The sequence below is a fragment of the Eucyclogobius newberryi genome, unplaced genomic scaffold (assembly GCF_026437365.1).
Source record: "Eucyclogobius newberryi isolate DKJ021-1_F unplaced genomic scaffold, fEucNew1.0.hap1 SCAF_2, whole genome shotgun sequence".
NCBI classification, from domain to species: Eukaryota; Metazoa; Chordata; class Actinopteri; order Gobiiformes; family Gobiidae; genus Eucyclogobius; species Eucyclogobius newberryi.
Window position 1 is genome coordinate 45,869,301 of NW_027315834.1, and position 17,037 is coordinate 45,886,337.

The 17,037-nt window shown below is 43.7% G+C and overlaps 1 protein-coding gene across 2 annotated transcripts in view; it reads left to right on the forward strand.

Annotated features, from left to right (window-relative positions):
• Window positions 1–6,021: 6,021 nt before the first annotated feature.
• LOC140366984 (kinesin-like protein KIF21A) overlaps window positions 6,022–17,037 on the forward strand; it is a 74,764-nt gene continuing 63,748 nt past the window's right edge. For both annotated transcript variants that reach the window (XM_072453250.1, XM_072453251.1), the window contains exon 1: window positions 6,022–6,374. In XM_072453250.1, the coding sequence (XP_072309351.1) occupies window positions 6,331–6,374 (44 nt within the window). In that variant the 5' untranslated portion in view covers window positions 6,022–6,330. The remainder of the gene's footprint in view (window positions 6,375–17,037) is intronic.

Below are 17,037 nucleotides of genomic sequence, written 5' to 3' on the forward strand. Positions count from 1 at the left end.
CAGAGATTTTAACCGTAAAACATCTGCAAAACGAAAAAGCAAAAGGCAGATTCAGCCGTTGAACTTTGACCTGCCCCCAGCTTACTTTAAAACAACGTTATGACGCGTGAACCCGACCTCACGACCCTTTAAAACACCGACATCGGAATGTTCAAACTTCTGGAATAGAGGCAACGAGAAGAAAACCATAAAACTTGGTTTAAAACTTGTTTAAATAATTAACTAATCAGGTATTATTTAGGTGTTATTTAACTTAAATGCATTACAATTTTGAATTTGCAGGGTAGAAAAGTCAGTTACTGGTATGAATTAGCCCCCAAAAATAAATTAATTAAATTTATGATATTCTGAGGATTGATAAAGATGATACGTTCCACTTCCATTCCAGAATTTGGATCGCGTTTCTTTGTAAACTATAGAAGTGTTCATCAGAGTGTGTCTTCTGCACATGTGTTAGCGGCTCTAACCATCGTGTTCAGTCGTCCGTAGCGACAGGCGAGCGCTTATTATGGGAGTGATTAGTTACGCGGTTCTGCCTCCACGGCGACACTTTTCTGCTTTGGTGAACAAATACAAAGCGCTGACGAGCCACGGTTCAAAGGAGGCCGCAGCTGATGTTGCGGGGGCGGGGTCTGCTACTCGTGGGGGCGGGGTCTGCTGCTGGGTTACATGGTGTGCCGGGGGCAGGGTCTGCTCCTCGTGGGGCGGGGTCTGCTGCTGGGTTACATGGTGTGCCGGGGGCGGGGTCTGCTGCTGGGTTACATGGTGTGCCGGGGGCGGGGTCTGCTGCTGGGTTACATGGTGTGCCGGGGGCGGGGTCTGCTCCTCGTGGGGCGGGGTCTGCTGCTGGGTTACATGGTGTGTCGGGGGCGGGGTCTGCTGCTGGGTTACTTGGTGTGCCGGGGGCGGGGTCTGCTCCTCGTGGGGCGGGGTCTGCTGCTGGGTTACATGGTGTGTCGGGGGCGGGGTCTGCTGCTGGGTTACATGGTGTGTCGGGGGCGGGGTCTGCTGCTGGGTTACATGGTGTGTCGGGGGCGGGGTCTGCTGCTGGGTTACATGGTGTGTCGGGGGCGGGGTCTGCTGCTGGGTTACATGGTGTGCCGGGGGCGGGGTCTGCTGCTGGGTTACATGGTGTGTCAGTGGGCGGGGTCTGCTGCGCGATTACATGGTGTGTCGGGGGCGGGGTCTGCTGCGCGATTACATGGTGTGTCGGGGGCGGGGTCTGCTGCTGGGTTACATGGTGTGTCGGGGGCGGGGTCTGCTGCTGGGTTACATGGTGTGCCGGGGGCGGGGTCTGCTGCTGGGTTACATGGTGTGTCAGTGGGCGGGGTCCTCGACCTCCAACACACCCACTTCTCCAAAAACCCTATTTTCCTCGACCTCCAACACCCACTGCTCCAAAAACCCTATTTTCCTCGACCTCCGACACCCACTGCTCCAAAAAACCCTTTTGTCCTCGACCTCCGACACCCACTGCTCCAAAAACCCTATTTTCCTCGACCTCCGAACACCCACTGCTCCAAAAAACCCTATTTTCCTCGACCTCCGACACCCACTTCTCCAAAAACCCTATTTTCCTCGACCTCCAACACACCCACTTCTCCAAAAACCCTATTTTCCTCGACCTCCAACACCCACTGCTCCAAAAACCCTATTTTCCTCGACCTCCGAACACCCACTGCTCCAAAAAACCCTATTTTCCTCGACCTCCGACACCCACTTCTCCAAAAACCCTATTTTCCTCGACCTCCAACACCCACTGCTCCAAAAACCCTATTTTCCTCGACCTCCGACACCCACTTCTCCAAAAACCCTATTTTCCTCGACCTCCAACACACCCACTTCTCCAAAAACCCTATTTTCCTCGACCTCCAACACCCACTGCTCCAAAAACCCTATTTTCCTCGACCTCCGACACCCACTTCTCCAAAAACCCTATTTTCCTCGACCTCCAACACCCACTGCTCCAAAAACCCTATATTCCTCGCTTTCATTAAAATATAAAGTATGATCCACAGGTCGAAACTACATCAGACAAAGCATAACATGTCGAGTTCTAACATGTCACGTCGCCGCTCATCAAAGACTAAAACGCGTGAATGACAATGTGCTGCTTGTTATGTCACGATGAAGAGGCGGGGCTTATCACTTCTGCCGTCTCGAACAGGAAGTCAGTGGAGCTGGTTCTGTTTCAGCCGCTTTAGATCAACAAAGCGTTTTTACAATGAACAAAATATAGAACGTGATCTGCTTATGTCGTAGTTTGATATAAAGAACTTGAAAAAAAGCATCATATGTCTCCTTTAAAGAGAACGTAAGATAATAATAATAAACCACTGCGTGTAGAGTTGATGAGACTTTCGAAACGGTGTATTCTTTCTTAAATTGACAAAACCTCCGAGATGACGACGTTTTTACAGTGAAATAACACGGAATAATATATTTTACCGCATTCATATCGTAATAACCGAGGGCTTTTTGTCACCCGCAAAATGTATACGCCCGACGAAAACGTGGCTATTTTCACGGACGGAGCCTGTGAACATTCGGGAGCGTTTTAAATCCCTTTGTTTGCTTCTTTAAACCGCCATCGCAGCCGCTCCTTTAAGAAAAAAACACTCCAGATCGTCAGGGTGTTGCCGAGTCGCGAGAGGAGACAAAAGCTGAACTCGAGGGCCGAGACTGAAGTTGGGAAGCTGTGAGAGACGTTACGCCGGATTCAGTGACAGGCCGGCGTGCCCTAGAGGAGACAGATTTATCGTTTTTTTACCAGCGTTTTGGGTCAACGAGTGCGGTCTTTACATTTAGTCGTGTCTTTTCCAAACGATTCTACTTTGCCGCTTGAATATGTTCTGTTTTATACGCGTTTAGATTTAGTTATAGGCCTCGTTGTCTCACTTTAACATCGACTTTTGTACCGAGGTTATACGATGACGTCATTCACCTGGAAAAACTGGGCAGAATGATTTTTTTTTTTTTTCACTCATATCAACTTTTTACGGTGAATTGGAGACTGAAAGTAGTTCCTCCGATTGCGAAGAGCTTAGCTAGCTTGTTTGCTAACCGCAGGGGGAGGTAAAGGACTCTTCAGCTTTACCATGACGATTAATTTCCTCAGCAAATGGAAATGTACCGCAGAAACGTGGCAAGTCGGTACAGAAACAGATCGATATGAGCGTTAACAGAGTTTATATTTTGTTTTTCGGGTATATTTGTCACATTTGAGTTGTGTTTTGAGCTCTTTCAGGAGAAAACGTCATGATACCTTCGCCACTCACTGTCCGAATGTCGCGCTGCCACGTGCATAACCTCGATTTTAGCCGCTTTATCCACGTCGCTTTATTGCTTAATGATGTTTGAGTTTAAAGTTCGGTTCGTGTGCGAGGCCCATTGTTCATGCCCGGTTACCGTGTCGTCCGGTGCGACTTTGCTGAGTGGAGAACGGACGCGCCTCTGAATGATCCAGAGTCACACCCGGCGACAGAACTCCCCCTAACGACGCTTTAATTATAGACGGGCCGAGCGACGTACCTCGACACGACATGTGACTGGATCGCTGGCGGAACGAATGAATTTAGAACTTTACTAATCATTTTATTGTGATTTTTTGCGTAGGTTTTTTGTAAATTTTAGAAAATACGTTTTGAAGTTTACAATCTGTTCTCATCGTTCCAATATTTTGTCCGGAATTAATGACATTTAAAACTATATTCAAGCTCTTTATGACCTGTTAGTTGACAATAATGTGTTTTAATTTAGCTAGATTTATTACATAGCTCATACTCAGGTGGTTAAGAACAAAATCCGAGCTGCACCGTTTCAAAATGTCGCCTAAAACGTCTCGCACAATGATTGCTTTTCTTAGTCCAGCCTAATATATCGTAGAATATACAATAACGACGTCCTTACTCAAGTTTTTTTTTTCCATTTTTGTTGGTAAGAGGTTGAATGCTTATTTTACCATGACAATAAATAGTCAGTTTTTATAGTTTTTTTTAAATATTGAACAAATAAATAGATTGGTGAGGAAAACTAATCTAGATATTAAAAGGCTTTTGTTCGACACAGTGAGTCCGGCCTCGCGTTGTGCATGTGTAGTTTTTAAACTTTACAGCTGTTTTTGTTTAAAATCCTGTGCTGAGGTCACTTTACTTTGACCGCGGAAGATGTATTTTCATGTAAATAAACAAAAGTGCAACCTCAAAATGGTCTTTTCTGTGGTTTCTTTTGTCTAAAGTTAATCCAAATGAATCCTTCAGGTATAATAAATTGTAATTGTAATGAAATGTGTACTTTTATTACTGTTGTTGTGTATGGAACAGATCATCTTTACTCTTGAATATGAATGATTTTGATGGTTTTGTTCATGGTCCCTCACAAATACTGACTAAACTAATATCTGTACTTAAAAAGGAATAATCAGCAAAGTAAGTGTTGGGTTTTGGGTGAGTCAGTGAGTGTTTGGAGAGAGGAAGAGGAGCAGTGGGTTTGTGTCACGTGAAAAACAATATTCAACATTCAGAGAAGTGTCACTGAGGCAGTGCCACCGGGAGGGGGCGCTGTCACTGCAATTACACTCAGCAGATCTGTGCAGCAGTGTGTAAAGTATGAAGGTTATTTTGTGTTTTTATATATAAAAAAATCGAATCTAGTAAAAATATTCCTTGTATGTATTTACGATGACATTTTTTTATTTAATGTAAAAAAATATATACAATGTCAAGAAAAATGAAATTCAGTCTACATTTTTTTTAATTAGATATAAAAAAAATTATGTAAACATTTTTTTTATTTGATGTAAAAAATAAAATACGTCAAAAAAAAATTCGATGTCAAAAAACATTCAATGCAAAAAATAAATAAATTCAATGTCAAAAAAATACAATGTCAAAAAAAAAAATTGTGTAAAAAGGTATGTGTGCTTTCAGGGTGAGCAGGGGCCCTCTCACATGGCCCCGGGGACACAGTTCATGTATGAAATATGTCCTCTTGGATTCATCTATCAGAAATCTGCCATAATGTCTCAGGTCTGAGGGACAGATCTTCATATTCATATTCACGATGCACGCAGACGTTCAAAACTTCACTCCACGATTCCTTCAAAAAGGAGACTTAAATTTGGGACATTTTCCTCCAGACTCTGACTGAGCTCTTTCTGACTCGAGAGCTTTTTAACTTCCAATATTCACTCTTTTTCACCCGACTAAATTACACAAAAAACTATGAGGCTTCAACAATTGTCCAAAGATGTTGCTGATACTTTCATATGTAACACTATATTATCACCACGAGGGGGCAGCACATTCAGTAGTTTTGGTTCCTTCAAACCAAAACTACTGAATTTCATTTGTGTCATGAAAATAAATGAAACATGACATTGCATTCCCGGAAGTAGGACAAACTGTGCACCGTGATATTTAAATAGATATGAGATCATGCTTACAGATGACGTCACCCAAGTGCAGAATAAAGGCTATTTACTGGAAAAGGGCTGATACTTTGGTCATTTATTTAGTTTACCAGAAATAATTAGGCCAGGATATAACAGGAATAATAAGTTAAGTTAAAAAATAAATAAATAAGTGTGTGAAATGTGTTAAACAAATAAATGAGCCGTTTCCAAAGTGCTTCACATACTGACATAAAATAAATAACTACTTAAACAAGAATAAGACCATAAAATATAATACAACCCCCCCAAAAAACAACAACAACAACATAATAAATAAACAATACAATATATATATGTATTTATAGGCATGAATGGAAATAAATAAATAATGCAATTAAATAGATACATTAAATCAAATAAATCATAAACAACATTTTACAATACAGTTATATTTACACCGAGACTCCTGAACATATTATTTATATATTTATTATTTGCATTATCCTATTTAACCTACATTTCCGCCACCCTCTGGTCACGTGTCCGGTAGTGCGCGTTGATTGGCTCCGCGCTGTGAGGAGGCGGAGTTTACGTGGTGCGTCTCGGTGGCCGCTTTCACTGCGCTGTTCGCCGCGCCGGAGTCAGTGCGTGCGCAGCGGGATGTTACGGTACGAGACGCGCCGCGAGGCTCGCGCCTCCGGGAGCACGGCCTAAATCCAGCTTCAAACACGGACCACGATGTGCGCGTGTGTCGTCTGCGTGCGCGCGTGCGGAGCGTGGACGGCGTGAGCGCGTGCGGCGGCCGAAGACCAACGAGCGCTTCGCCCGGTGGAAGGAGGGGCCCCCGGGTGCACCGTTGTCCCGTAATAGGATAAAGGAAAAGGGAGAGCGATCTGCACGCGCGCGGCGGAGGAAGCGGCGCGTTTGGAGGCGTCGCCATGGGGACTTCTCCCGATGAGAGCTCGGTGCGCGTGGCCCTGAGGTAAGGCTCGCGGGAGGATGCTCCCGTACACCTGCTCCAGAGGCTCCGGGGCTCCAGAGCTGCTCCAGAGGCTCCGGGGCTCCGGGGCTCCAGAGCACGTGCCTCTCTTTATTCGCCCTCCTAAAGCTCACTATCACCGCGTGGTTCTGACGCGTGAGACTTGTTATTGTTTCCACAGACACGTCCCATGTCCCACTTTATGTTTTGGATCAGCCACATGCACGAGAATGCAGTATTTATACTCTGTGGATACTGCAGTGAGGCAACCACATGTGTACACATGGAAATATCAAGCTAAAACTATATGTAGGAACATGGTGTGTTACATAATAGTCAAAGAACAACATTTCCATGGAAACCAGCAGGAGGAGACTTCCCCCTGTAGTAGTTGTTGTTTTGCTAAAAAGTTCACATGGAAAGATGCAACTGCAGTGCACATGTGGGATTTATGAATGGACTCCGCCCTTACTACAGGCGGACTCCGCCCTTACTACAGGCGGACTCCGCCCTTACTACAGGCGGACTCCGCCCTTACTACAGGCGGACTCCGCCTTTACTACGGTGGGACTCCGCCCTTACTACAGGTGGGACTCCGCCCTTACTTCAGGCAGACTCCGCCCTTAATTCAGACGGACTCCGCCTTTACTACGGGCGGACTCCGCCCTTACTACGGGCGGACTCCGCCCTTACTACAGGTGGGACTCCGCCCTTACTTCAGGCAGACTCCGCCCTTAATTCAGACGGACTCCGCCTTTACTACGGGCGGACTCCGCCCTTACTACGGGTGGACTCCGCCCTTACTACAGGTGGGACTCCGCCCTTACTTCAGGCAGACTCCGCCCTTAATTCAGACGGACTCCGCCTTTACTACGGGCGGACTCCGCCCTTACTACGGGCGGACTCCGCCCTTACTACGGGCGGACTCCGCCCTTACTACGGGTGGACTCCGCCCTTACTTCAGGCAGACTCCGCCCTTACTACAGGTGGACTTCATAAAAACCACATAAAGTCACATTGCTCTTCCATTCATAAAACCACATAAAGTCTACATCAGGACTAAAACTGGGATTAAACCAGAGCGTAACCATGACAACTGTGAATGCAGACGTATTTACAAAACAGTGGAAGCAGACTTCTATCGTCGTGTCCTGTGCTTGAAATACCAGTGTACTTCTTGTGCTCGTCAAGCCAGGTTTAGTTTAGAAAATCAGAAACTAATCGATACAAAAACTACTGATTCTAAAATAAACTGACATAAATGGGCGCTTTGAGCTGGCATAAGACCACATGGGAACATAAAGAAAGTACCATTATTTAGTGTTAGAGAGTTTCTTTAGTATCAACATATTTTATTTTGAAATCTCGGTATCACAACAACACAACAAGTTTTCCCCTGAAACATCCACATCCTCAGTTTGAAGTAGATTCCCGCAGTAATTTGATACGTTGAAATGTTTTTTTCTCTCCCAATCAAACGTTGATGTCACAGTCACGTTTCCACACAGCGCTTTGACCTTTGACCCCACAAACACGACGTCATCACCTCGTGTGTGTTTAGCAACGTCGTGTCTATCGACCGCGTTAACTATACTGTTTAAGCGCTCGCAGAGTCAGGAAGTACAAATCGATAAACGCGCGCGGAGCCGACTGGACGCGGGGCCGGTCGTGTGCCGGACGATCTGCCTGATGTCTGACCCGCATCGCGCAGGACGCAGCGCGAAAGCCACCTCCTGTCACTGTAACTCTCACGTTCCTCCGGCGGCTCTGGCCCTTTCAGACTTTGACCCTGTTTGCGAAGCGTTTACCAGCTCCTGGGGTAATACACAACAGATGTATTTTAAGTGTATTGCGAGATAGGGACGGGGCAGCGATGTTGTTAATTAAAAAGAGAAGACGATGATCATTAGCGGCACATTTTGTATGATGGTGATAATCGCTAATATAACATTATGCAGAAGAAAAAGCAACTGATCCGCGATGTTCTCTTCTAGATCAGTGTTTTTTCCGCTCGTATTCATCGTGACGGTTGTTTTGAACGCCAATTATTCATAAGAAACTTTACAACTCTTTATAGTTTGGAGTGAAAATACGTATTGTGATGCGTTATAATCGTGACACGACATCTAACTATCGTCCCCGTGACTTGACATTGCTATAATGTCCCAGTGAGTCCTCTGTAAACGATGAAATATCCTGTTATTGAAAAGAGTTATTAACATGTTCTGGAATGCACTGAAGTCTTATACAGCAAATCATATTTCAGTCTTTTCTCGAATTTGAACGCTCTGTTTATTCTACTATAAATATTGTTTTTATTGCTCTGCTTGAGGTCGTTCAGCACTTTGATGACTTATGTGCTCATGTCGCACAGATTGATTGATTGATTGATTGATTGCACTGATTGAATGGAATCCTAATTGTTTTGATCTTTATTTTACTTAATTGTATTTACCGTGATCCTTGAACTCTGAACTGTGATCCCTGAACCCTGAACCATGATCCTTGAACTCTGAACTGTGATCCCTGAACCCTGAACCATGATCTTTGAACCCTGAACCATGATCTTTGAACCCTGAACCATGATCTTTGAACCCTGAACCATGATCCTTGAACTCTGAACTGTGATCCCTGAACCCTGAACCATGATCTTTGAACCCTGAACCATGATCTTTGAACCCTGAACCATGATCTTTGAACCCTGAACCATGATCTTTGAACCCTGAACCGTGATCTCTGAACTGTGATCTTTGAACCCTGAACCGTGATCTCTGAACCCTGAACTGTGATCTCTGAACCCTGAACTGTGATCCTTGAACCATGAACCGTGATCTCTGAACCCTGAACCGTGATCCTTGAACCGTGATCTCTGAACCCTGAACCGTGATCCTTGAACCGTGAACCCTGAACTGTGATCCTTGAACCGTGAACCCTGAACTGTGATCCTTGAACCCTGAACCGTGATCCCTGAACTGTGATCCTTGAACCGTGAACCTGAACCCTGAACCGTGATCCTTGAACCGTGAACCCTGAACTGTGATCCTTGAACCGTGATCCCTGAACTGTGATCCTTGATCCCTGAACCGTGAACCCTGAACCGTGATCCTTGAACCGTGAACCCTGAACTGTGATCCTTGAACCGTGAACCCTGAACTGTGATCCTTGAACCGTGATCCCTGAACTGTGATCCTTGATCCCTGAACCGTGATCCCTGAACCGTGATCCCTGAACTGTGATCCTTGAACCGTGAACCCTGAACCTTGATCCTTGATCCCTGAACCGTGATCCCTGAACCTTGATCCCTGAACCGTGATCCCTGAACTGTGATCCTTGAACCGTGAACCGTGAACCTTGATCCTTGATCCCTGAACCGTGATCCCTGAACCGTGATCCCTGAACTGTGATCCTTGAACCGTGAACCCTGAACCTTGATCCTTGATCCCTGAACCGTGATCCCTGAACCGTGATCCCTGAACTGTGATCCTTGAACCGTGAACCCTGAACCTTGATCCTTGATCCCTGAACCGTGATCCCTGAACCGTGATCCTTGAACCGTGAACCCTGAACTGTGATCCTTGAACCGTGAACCCTGAACTGTGATCCTTGAACCCTGAACCGTGATCCCTGAACTGTGATCCTTGAACCGTGAACCTGAACCCTGAACCGTGATCCTTGAACCGTGAACCCTGAACTGTGATCCTTGAACCGTGAACCCTGAACTGTGATCCTTGATCCCTGAACCGTGATCCCTGAACCGTGATCCCTGAACTGTGATCCTTGAACCGTGAACCCTGAACCTTGATCCTTGATCCCTGAACCGTGATCCCTGAACCGTGATCCCTGAACCGTGATCCCTGAACTGTGATCCTTGAACCGTGAACCGTGAACCTTGATCCTTGATCCCTGAACCGTGATCCCTGAACCGTGATCCCTGAACTGTGATCCTTGAACCGTGAACCCTGAACCTTGATCCTTGATCCCTGAACCGTGATCCCTGAACCGTGATCCCTGAACTGTGATCCTTGAACCGTGAACCCTGAACCTTGATCCTTGATCCCTGAACCGTGATCCCTGAACCGTGATCCCTGAACCGTGATCCTTGAACTGTGAACCCTGAACCGTGAACCCTGAGCCGTGAATCCAGAGCCCAAAGAACTTTCATACTATTTGAGTTTTTCCACTCAGACTTTACAGCGACTTTGACTTAATTATTGATGGAGGCGTGTCGGGTGCAGAATGACCGGCGCGTGTGAATCAGCCGGACACGATGAAAGCTAACGAGGTCGAGTGTCTCGTTACCCAAAGACTTTATGTCTTCTTAGAAAGCTCGTTTCATTCATTATTGAAATGTGGGGCTTTTTTAACCTTCTTCACAATTAAATCCTCGTCAACTGAAACTGTTAAGTTTTTTCGAACTGTGATGTCGGCCTCAAAGGTCAGACGTATCCATGACAACAGACGCTTTCATTGGAGTTATACAGTTACACAGTCTGCATGTTATGTATGCTCATGATGTACATCATTACTACAGCAAGAGATGTACAAATACTCACTGTTGTACATTATTACTACAAATACTCACTGTTGTACATTATTACAACAAGCAGGAGATGTACAAATACTCACTGTTGTACATTATTACTACAAATACTCACTGTTGTACATTATTACAACAAGCAGGAGATGTACAAATACTCACTGTTGTACATTATTACAACAAGCAGGAGATGTACAAATACTCACTGTTGTACATTATTACTACAAATACTCACTGTTGTACATTATTACAACAAGCAGGAGATGTACAAATACTCACTGTTGTACATTATTACAACAAGCAGGAGATGTACAAATACTCACTGTTGTATATTATTACAACAAGCAGGAGATGTACAAATACTCACTGTTGTACATTATTACTACAAATACTCACTGTTGTACATTATTACTACAAATACTCACTGTTGTACATTATTACAACAAGCAGGAGATGTACAAATACTCACTGTTGTACATTATTACTACAAGCAGGAGATGTACAAATACTCACTGTTGTACATTATTACAACAAGCAGGAGATGTACAAATACTCACTGTTGTATATTATTACAACAAGCAGGAGATGTACAAATACTCACTGTTGTACATTATTACTACAAATACTCACTGTTGTACATTATTACTACAAATACTCACTGTTGTACATTATTACAACAAGCAGGAGATGTACAAATACTCACTGTTGTACATTATTACTACAAGCAGGAGATGTACAAATACTCACTGTTGTACATTATTACAACAAGCAGGAGATGTACAAATACTCACTGTTGTATATTATTACAACAAGCAGGAGATGTACAAATACTCACTGTTGTACATTATTACTACAAGCAGGAGATGTACAAATACTCACTGTTGTACATTATTACTACAAGCAGGAGATGTACAAATACTCACTGTTGTACATTATTATTACAAGCAGGAGATGTACAAATACTCACTGTTATGTACATTATTACTACAGCAAGGAATATACAATGATACTTAACTAAAGCTTATTATGTAACTTTTCTGGTGCAGGGCAATAAGTACTCATTTTGTCATTTACTCTTACTTTTATTAAGTTGTACTAATTATAATCCTAATGTAAATATGATCAATACACCTCTGCAGTCGGAAAGTGTCACAGTGTGAACTCGTTTTAACCAGGCTTCAAAGGCCTTTCTCTCACCAAAAGAGTTAAAGCGTTAAAAGAGTCTCAAAGTGTTCCTCCCAGTGAGTCACATTGTGCTCCAATCACCCGCTCTGGATCTGCTCAGCCACGCCTCTGGATCTGCTCAGCCACGCCCGTGTTTTTAGCTAATCCCCTCTGTCAGCTCCTCTAGGCGTGTGAAGTCCACTCGCTGCGTCCTCATAGGCTATTGGCTCACGTGTTTACTTAGATAAACACGGTTATGGTCGTGCACGGTGCTTTTTGCCAGTGATATTAACCTGAATATTCAGTCGCACCTGAATATACAGTCGCACGCTCAAGAATCGCCCCGAGCGTCGCTATTTCAGCTCCTCAACCCAAAACTACGACCACGAGACGGATCTACAGGCGCTGTTTGTTTTAGCTCCGTGTGATGAAACGACAGAAGGTTTAGCCCTGAAGAAACGTCCCGTCTTTCATCTGCCACACGCAATAAATCACTTTTCTGCTTCAAAAACACAACTTTATGTCATCTCGTCAGCGCCAAGGAGAATCTCTAATTATTTCTGCCGTGGGACAGTCGTGAAGATTAGCTTTGATGGACGTTCTGCCGTTTCTTTCATCGTTCAGGTTTAAATCGTAATAATGTTCTGGATCTGTTTGAACGACGTGTGAAATGATGAGCCGCTCGTGCGCTGTACAGTCGCGTGTAGGTGGCGCTGTAGAGCCTGAAAACACGACTAAAGAAAGAGACGGTGTGAGGAGTCGAAGAAGAACTATTATTATATTTTAAGGCTTATTTGTGGCTCGGGGGCTTTATTTGGCAGGACTGGGCTGCGTTAGATGTGGATAAAAGGAGCGGTCAATTCAATTATCGAGATTTGAACCCACAACCCCGCGGTTCGATTGCACTTGACCAGGAGTGGCACATGTCATTAAACCAGTCGGTACAAATGATCTGATGAAACCGTTTCGCCCTAATGAAGATGCCGTATGTTGGTACTTTAGCATGAACTCTCAGGAGCTTGTGGTCTTGAGAGTTCACTTTGGGTCAGATCTTTGAAGTACTTTCAACAGTAAGTACTGCAAGCAAAGTCAAAATAAAAGTAAAGTAATTAAATTTACTATCAAGGCCACTTTCCTCCTGCTCATATTCAGTCAGACGGAGTATATATTGACATGATCCCTGTGTACACACGACTGTACTGCCTGTGTGTACTGCCTGTGTGTACTGCCTGTGTGTACTGCCTGTGTGTACTGCCTGTGTGTACTGCCTGTGTGTACTGCCTGTGTGTACCGATTCCGTGTACCGACTCGACTTTGTGCACCGACTCGACCCCGTGTACCGACCCCGTGTACCGACTCCGTGTACCGACCCCGTGTACCGACCCCGTGTACCGACCCCGTGTACCGACCCCGTGTACCGACCCCGTGTACCGACCCCGTGTACTGCGCGGTGTTCGCCGGTTGCCAGTGCGAGCCTGTTCCGGCCTGTTAGCCTCGGGCCGTCTGTTAGCGCCGCTCTAATCCCCGCCGCCGCGCTGTGGTCTGATGATGAAGCTGCTCTTCATCACCTCTTACACTCTCTCACGTGTTTGAAGTCGCGGGCTGAGCAGGTGAAACGTCACGCTGAGACTCGTTCAAAAGTACTGCGCGCACAGCCGGCTCTGAGCGCGCTGCATCGTGCAATTGAGCTGTCGGATTGGCGTGTTTTGGTCTGCGGTTTGGGGAGATTCGCTCGCCACCTGAGACCAAACGCACGGGGGGGCAGATTTCACACACAATGATTATTTAGTTCAGTTCGGTCCCTAGTGTTGTATGTCCTGGTTTGAGATCGTACTTTTGAAGCTTGTAATTCCACATCCAAACACATCTCCGCAGGTTATGCTAACAAGTTTAGCAAAGCATCAGTTTTACCCCAAATCACTAAATCCACTGAATTCTTCTTCCTCTGTGTCACTTCTAAACAACTCCACAAACTCCAGAGGAAGAGGAAGTGCAGATTCTTCTTCTGCGTCGCTTTGAGCCTAGAGCGCCCTCTTGTGGTTGTCAGTGTGAAAATAACGAACAAAATTGTATAATAATGTGTTAATACCACATATATAAGTCGCTCTGGAGTATAAGTCTCACCCTGGCCAAACTATGAAAAAAGGTGCGACGTATAGTCCGGAAAATACGGTAATTGAATTATTTTTATTTGGATTACGGTGACATTTGAGCTGTAGACAGTCGGATAAATGTGCCAAATTGTTTAAAAGTCAATAGATAAAATTTGCGACACTAAATATTCATATTGTTGCTCTAAGCCTGCTCTTATGCCCGTCTGAAAGTGTTTGTCAGAGCATTACTGCGCTTCTAATAAAAACTCCGGGGAAAAAAGTTAACTAATAATCCATTGCAGGATCGCCCGAGGAGACGGTTGAGCTGCTGCTTTACCAATAACCGTGAAGTGGAGTTTAGGAGCGGCTATTGCTTTACCTTAATTAATTTGTCAAACAATTTGGTTTGTGTGTCTAAAAAGTAGTAGAACAAGTGTAATTTATTTTAAAAGTTATCGAAACATTTGGATAAATTGAGAGTAATTTGAGTGATGTATCAAAATTGCTGTTTGATGCTGTGATATACATTTTAAAAAAATATTTTTTTCCAGCTGATCCCAATATTCAGACAAAATCATGTGTATATACAATTGGGCTGAAATAATAATAATAATATTATAATGAATATAGCAAGCGGCGATGATCAGCCCTCGCCACGCTGCTGCCACGCCGCCACCGTAAGAGGAGGGTGCGCTAACGCGCCCCAATTTACCTTTTATTACATCTACTGCTGAATCCGTGACGCTGTCGCTTCTTCTTCCCTTTGCTTTACATATGAAGGGAAAAGTTTGCGGCTCCGCCGCACAAAGTCTGTGACTCTTAGAATAAAAATGTGTATAACTTTTGATGGTCCACCCACAATTTTTACCAAATTTCAGCCGTTTCGGGCCAACGCCCTGGGAGGAGTTTGTAAAAGTATGAAATATGGAAAAATTCATGAGACATGCTTAGCAAATTTTTATCCAATATGGCCCACACTTGGTTGGGCGGACGGCGTTGCCTTAGTAATATGTTTTTCTTCTCTTGTCACCATCTACCTCTGCGCCAAATTTCATGATTCTACAATCAGATTTTTTTTTGGGCCATTTTATTGATTGATTGATTGATTATAGAAAAGGAAGAATGTAGAGAGGCACAATATTTAGAGGTGTGCAATTTTTTTTGACTTTTCGTCAGTGTTCACTGGGTGAAAAACAGAATGATATTGTTTTTGCATCGGAATATCATTCCGATGTATCACTCGGAATATCATTCCGAATATCATTCCGCAGCGCTTTCCTACCTCATGGTGTGGGTCCCTGGTCACTGACGGGTACTTTCGTTAATTTTGAGTGGGTTCCGCCCACTTTGTTTTTGGCCCTCTATACAGTTATAATGTTACATTTTTGCCTTACATTCTTTACATGGCCTTACGGAACTATTAGGCCCCTCGCCAGCTCGTGGCGCTCGGGCCTAATAATAAAAATCAGCCTGGTTGTTCAGCTATTGCAAAAACAGTGATTTTACTACTGGTTATGTCTGTTATTGTTTATTGATTATCATCTTTTTCCAGCCTTTTAAAATATTTTTTTATTAAATACACTCTATTCAAGTTTTACATATCTTTTATATATTATATATTTTGCATTACCCAAATTAATTTAATCAGAGTTGGTGGTTTTTTTGAAGATATGTAAAATGAGAAAATTCAGTTTATTGTAAAAAATGCTCCAAAAAGAGCTGCTTACAAAGAAAATGAAAATATAACAAAGGTTCAAATAAGGATATGCGGTGATATTTCTTTTGACATTTCACACTTGGTAATTAAGCTTCTTACTTACACTTTAAAAAGACATGTTTTAGCACATATCTGTCGGATGGATTCAATATTGTCTGAATACGTTATCCAGATACTATATGAAGATCATTTTCACACGAATCTGCAAACGCGTCCATGGAGGCTGTCAGTCAGACTTAAGCCCCGCCCCTCTGACCTCAGCGCTGAATGCATTTGAGTCCAAAGGGCTTTTTCCTGCTGCGTCACGTCTGCGGAGCGAGAGAGAGACGCCGTATTCATCATAAATATTCATGAAGCGGGTCGTGTGAACGGGCGCGCATCTGAATGCACATCTGCAGAAACTAACGATGCATCACAATCACATTTGGGCTGTAAGATCCTCTTTTAATAAGCAATGCCATTTGGGTATGTCCGACCACAGGGCGAAATAGGCAGATGGTAAGAAGTTAATACAGTATTTGCAATATTTTTAATGTCCGTGGGAAAAAGTTCACGACCAACAGGACAAAATTTGACCTTTCATTTTTAGAATTCTGATGAAACTTCTAAAGGATTCTGTTGATGTACTATTGTGTTATATTCAAAATGATGGTGTTTATTAATTATTATCATTGTGTTATCAGAAGTAAAGCCTGTTCGTTTCTATGGAAATGGAACGTAACATTTTTGCCCAGTCATTTTGTTCCAGGCTGTTAAAGCGCCCCCTACAGGTCGGACGACTCAATTAACTAACATGCAGTTAAGATGAATATATTTAGAATTTTGCCAAACATTATAAATGATCTCAGAATAGCAATTCTTTTAAGTTTATCATTTCACTTCCTGTTTGTAATTGACACTAGGAAAATTACCCAGCAAACACTGGACCAAACCTCATCTAATGTGACAAATGTTTTATTTGACGAATAAAAATACACAAGAGCGACTTTATTTTGTTGAATTAATGTTTAGAGAGTCAAAAAAGTGGTTTCTTTGTGTAAATTCTGCATAAACTTCTCCACAAATACCTGCTCGATTGGTGTAAAACTATAATGTATAAGTACAACGGGTATAAATACACCAAATAAAGTCAAAAAATAGGCTCTTTAAGTAAAA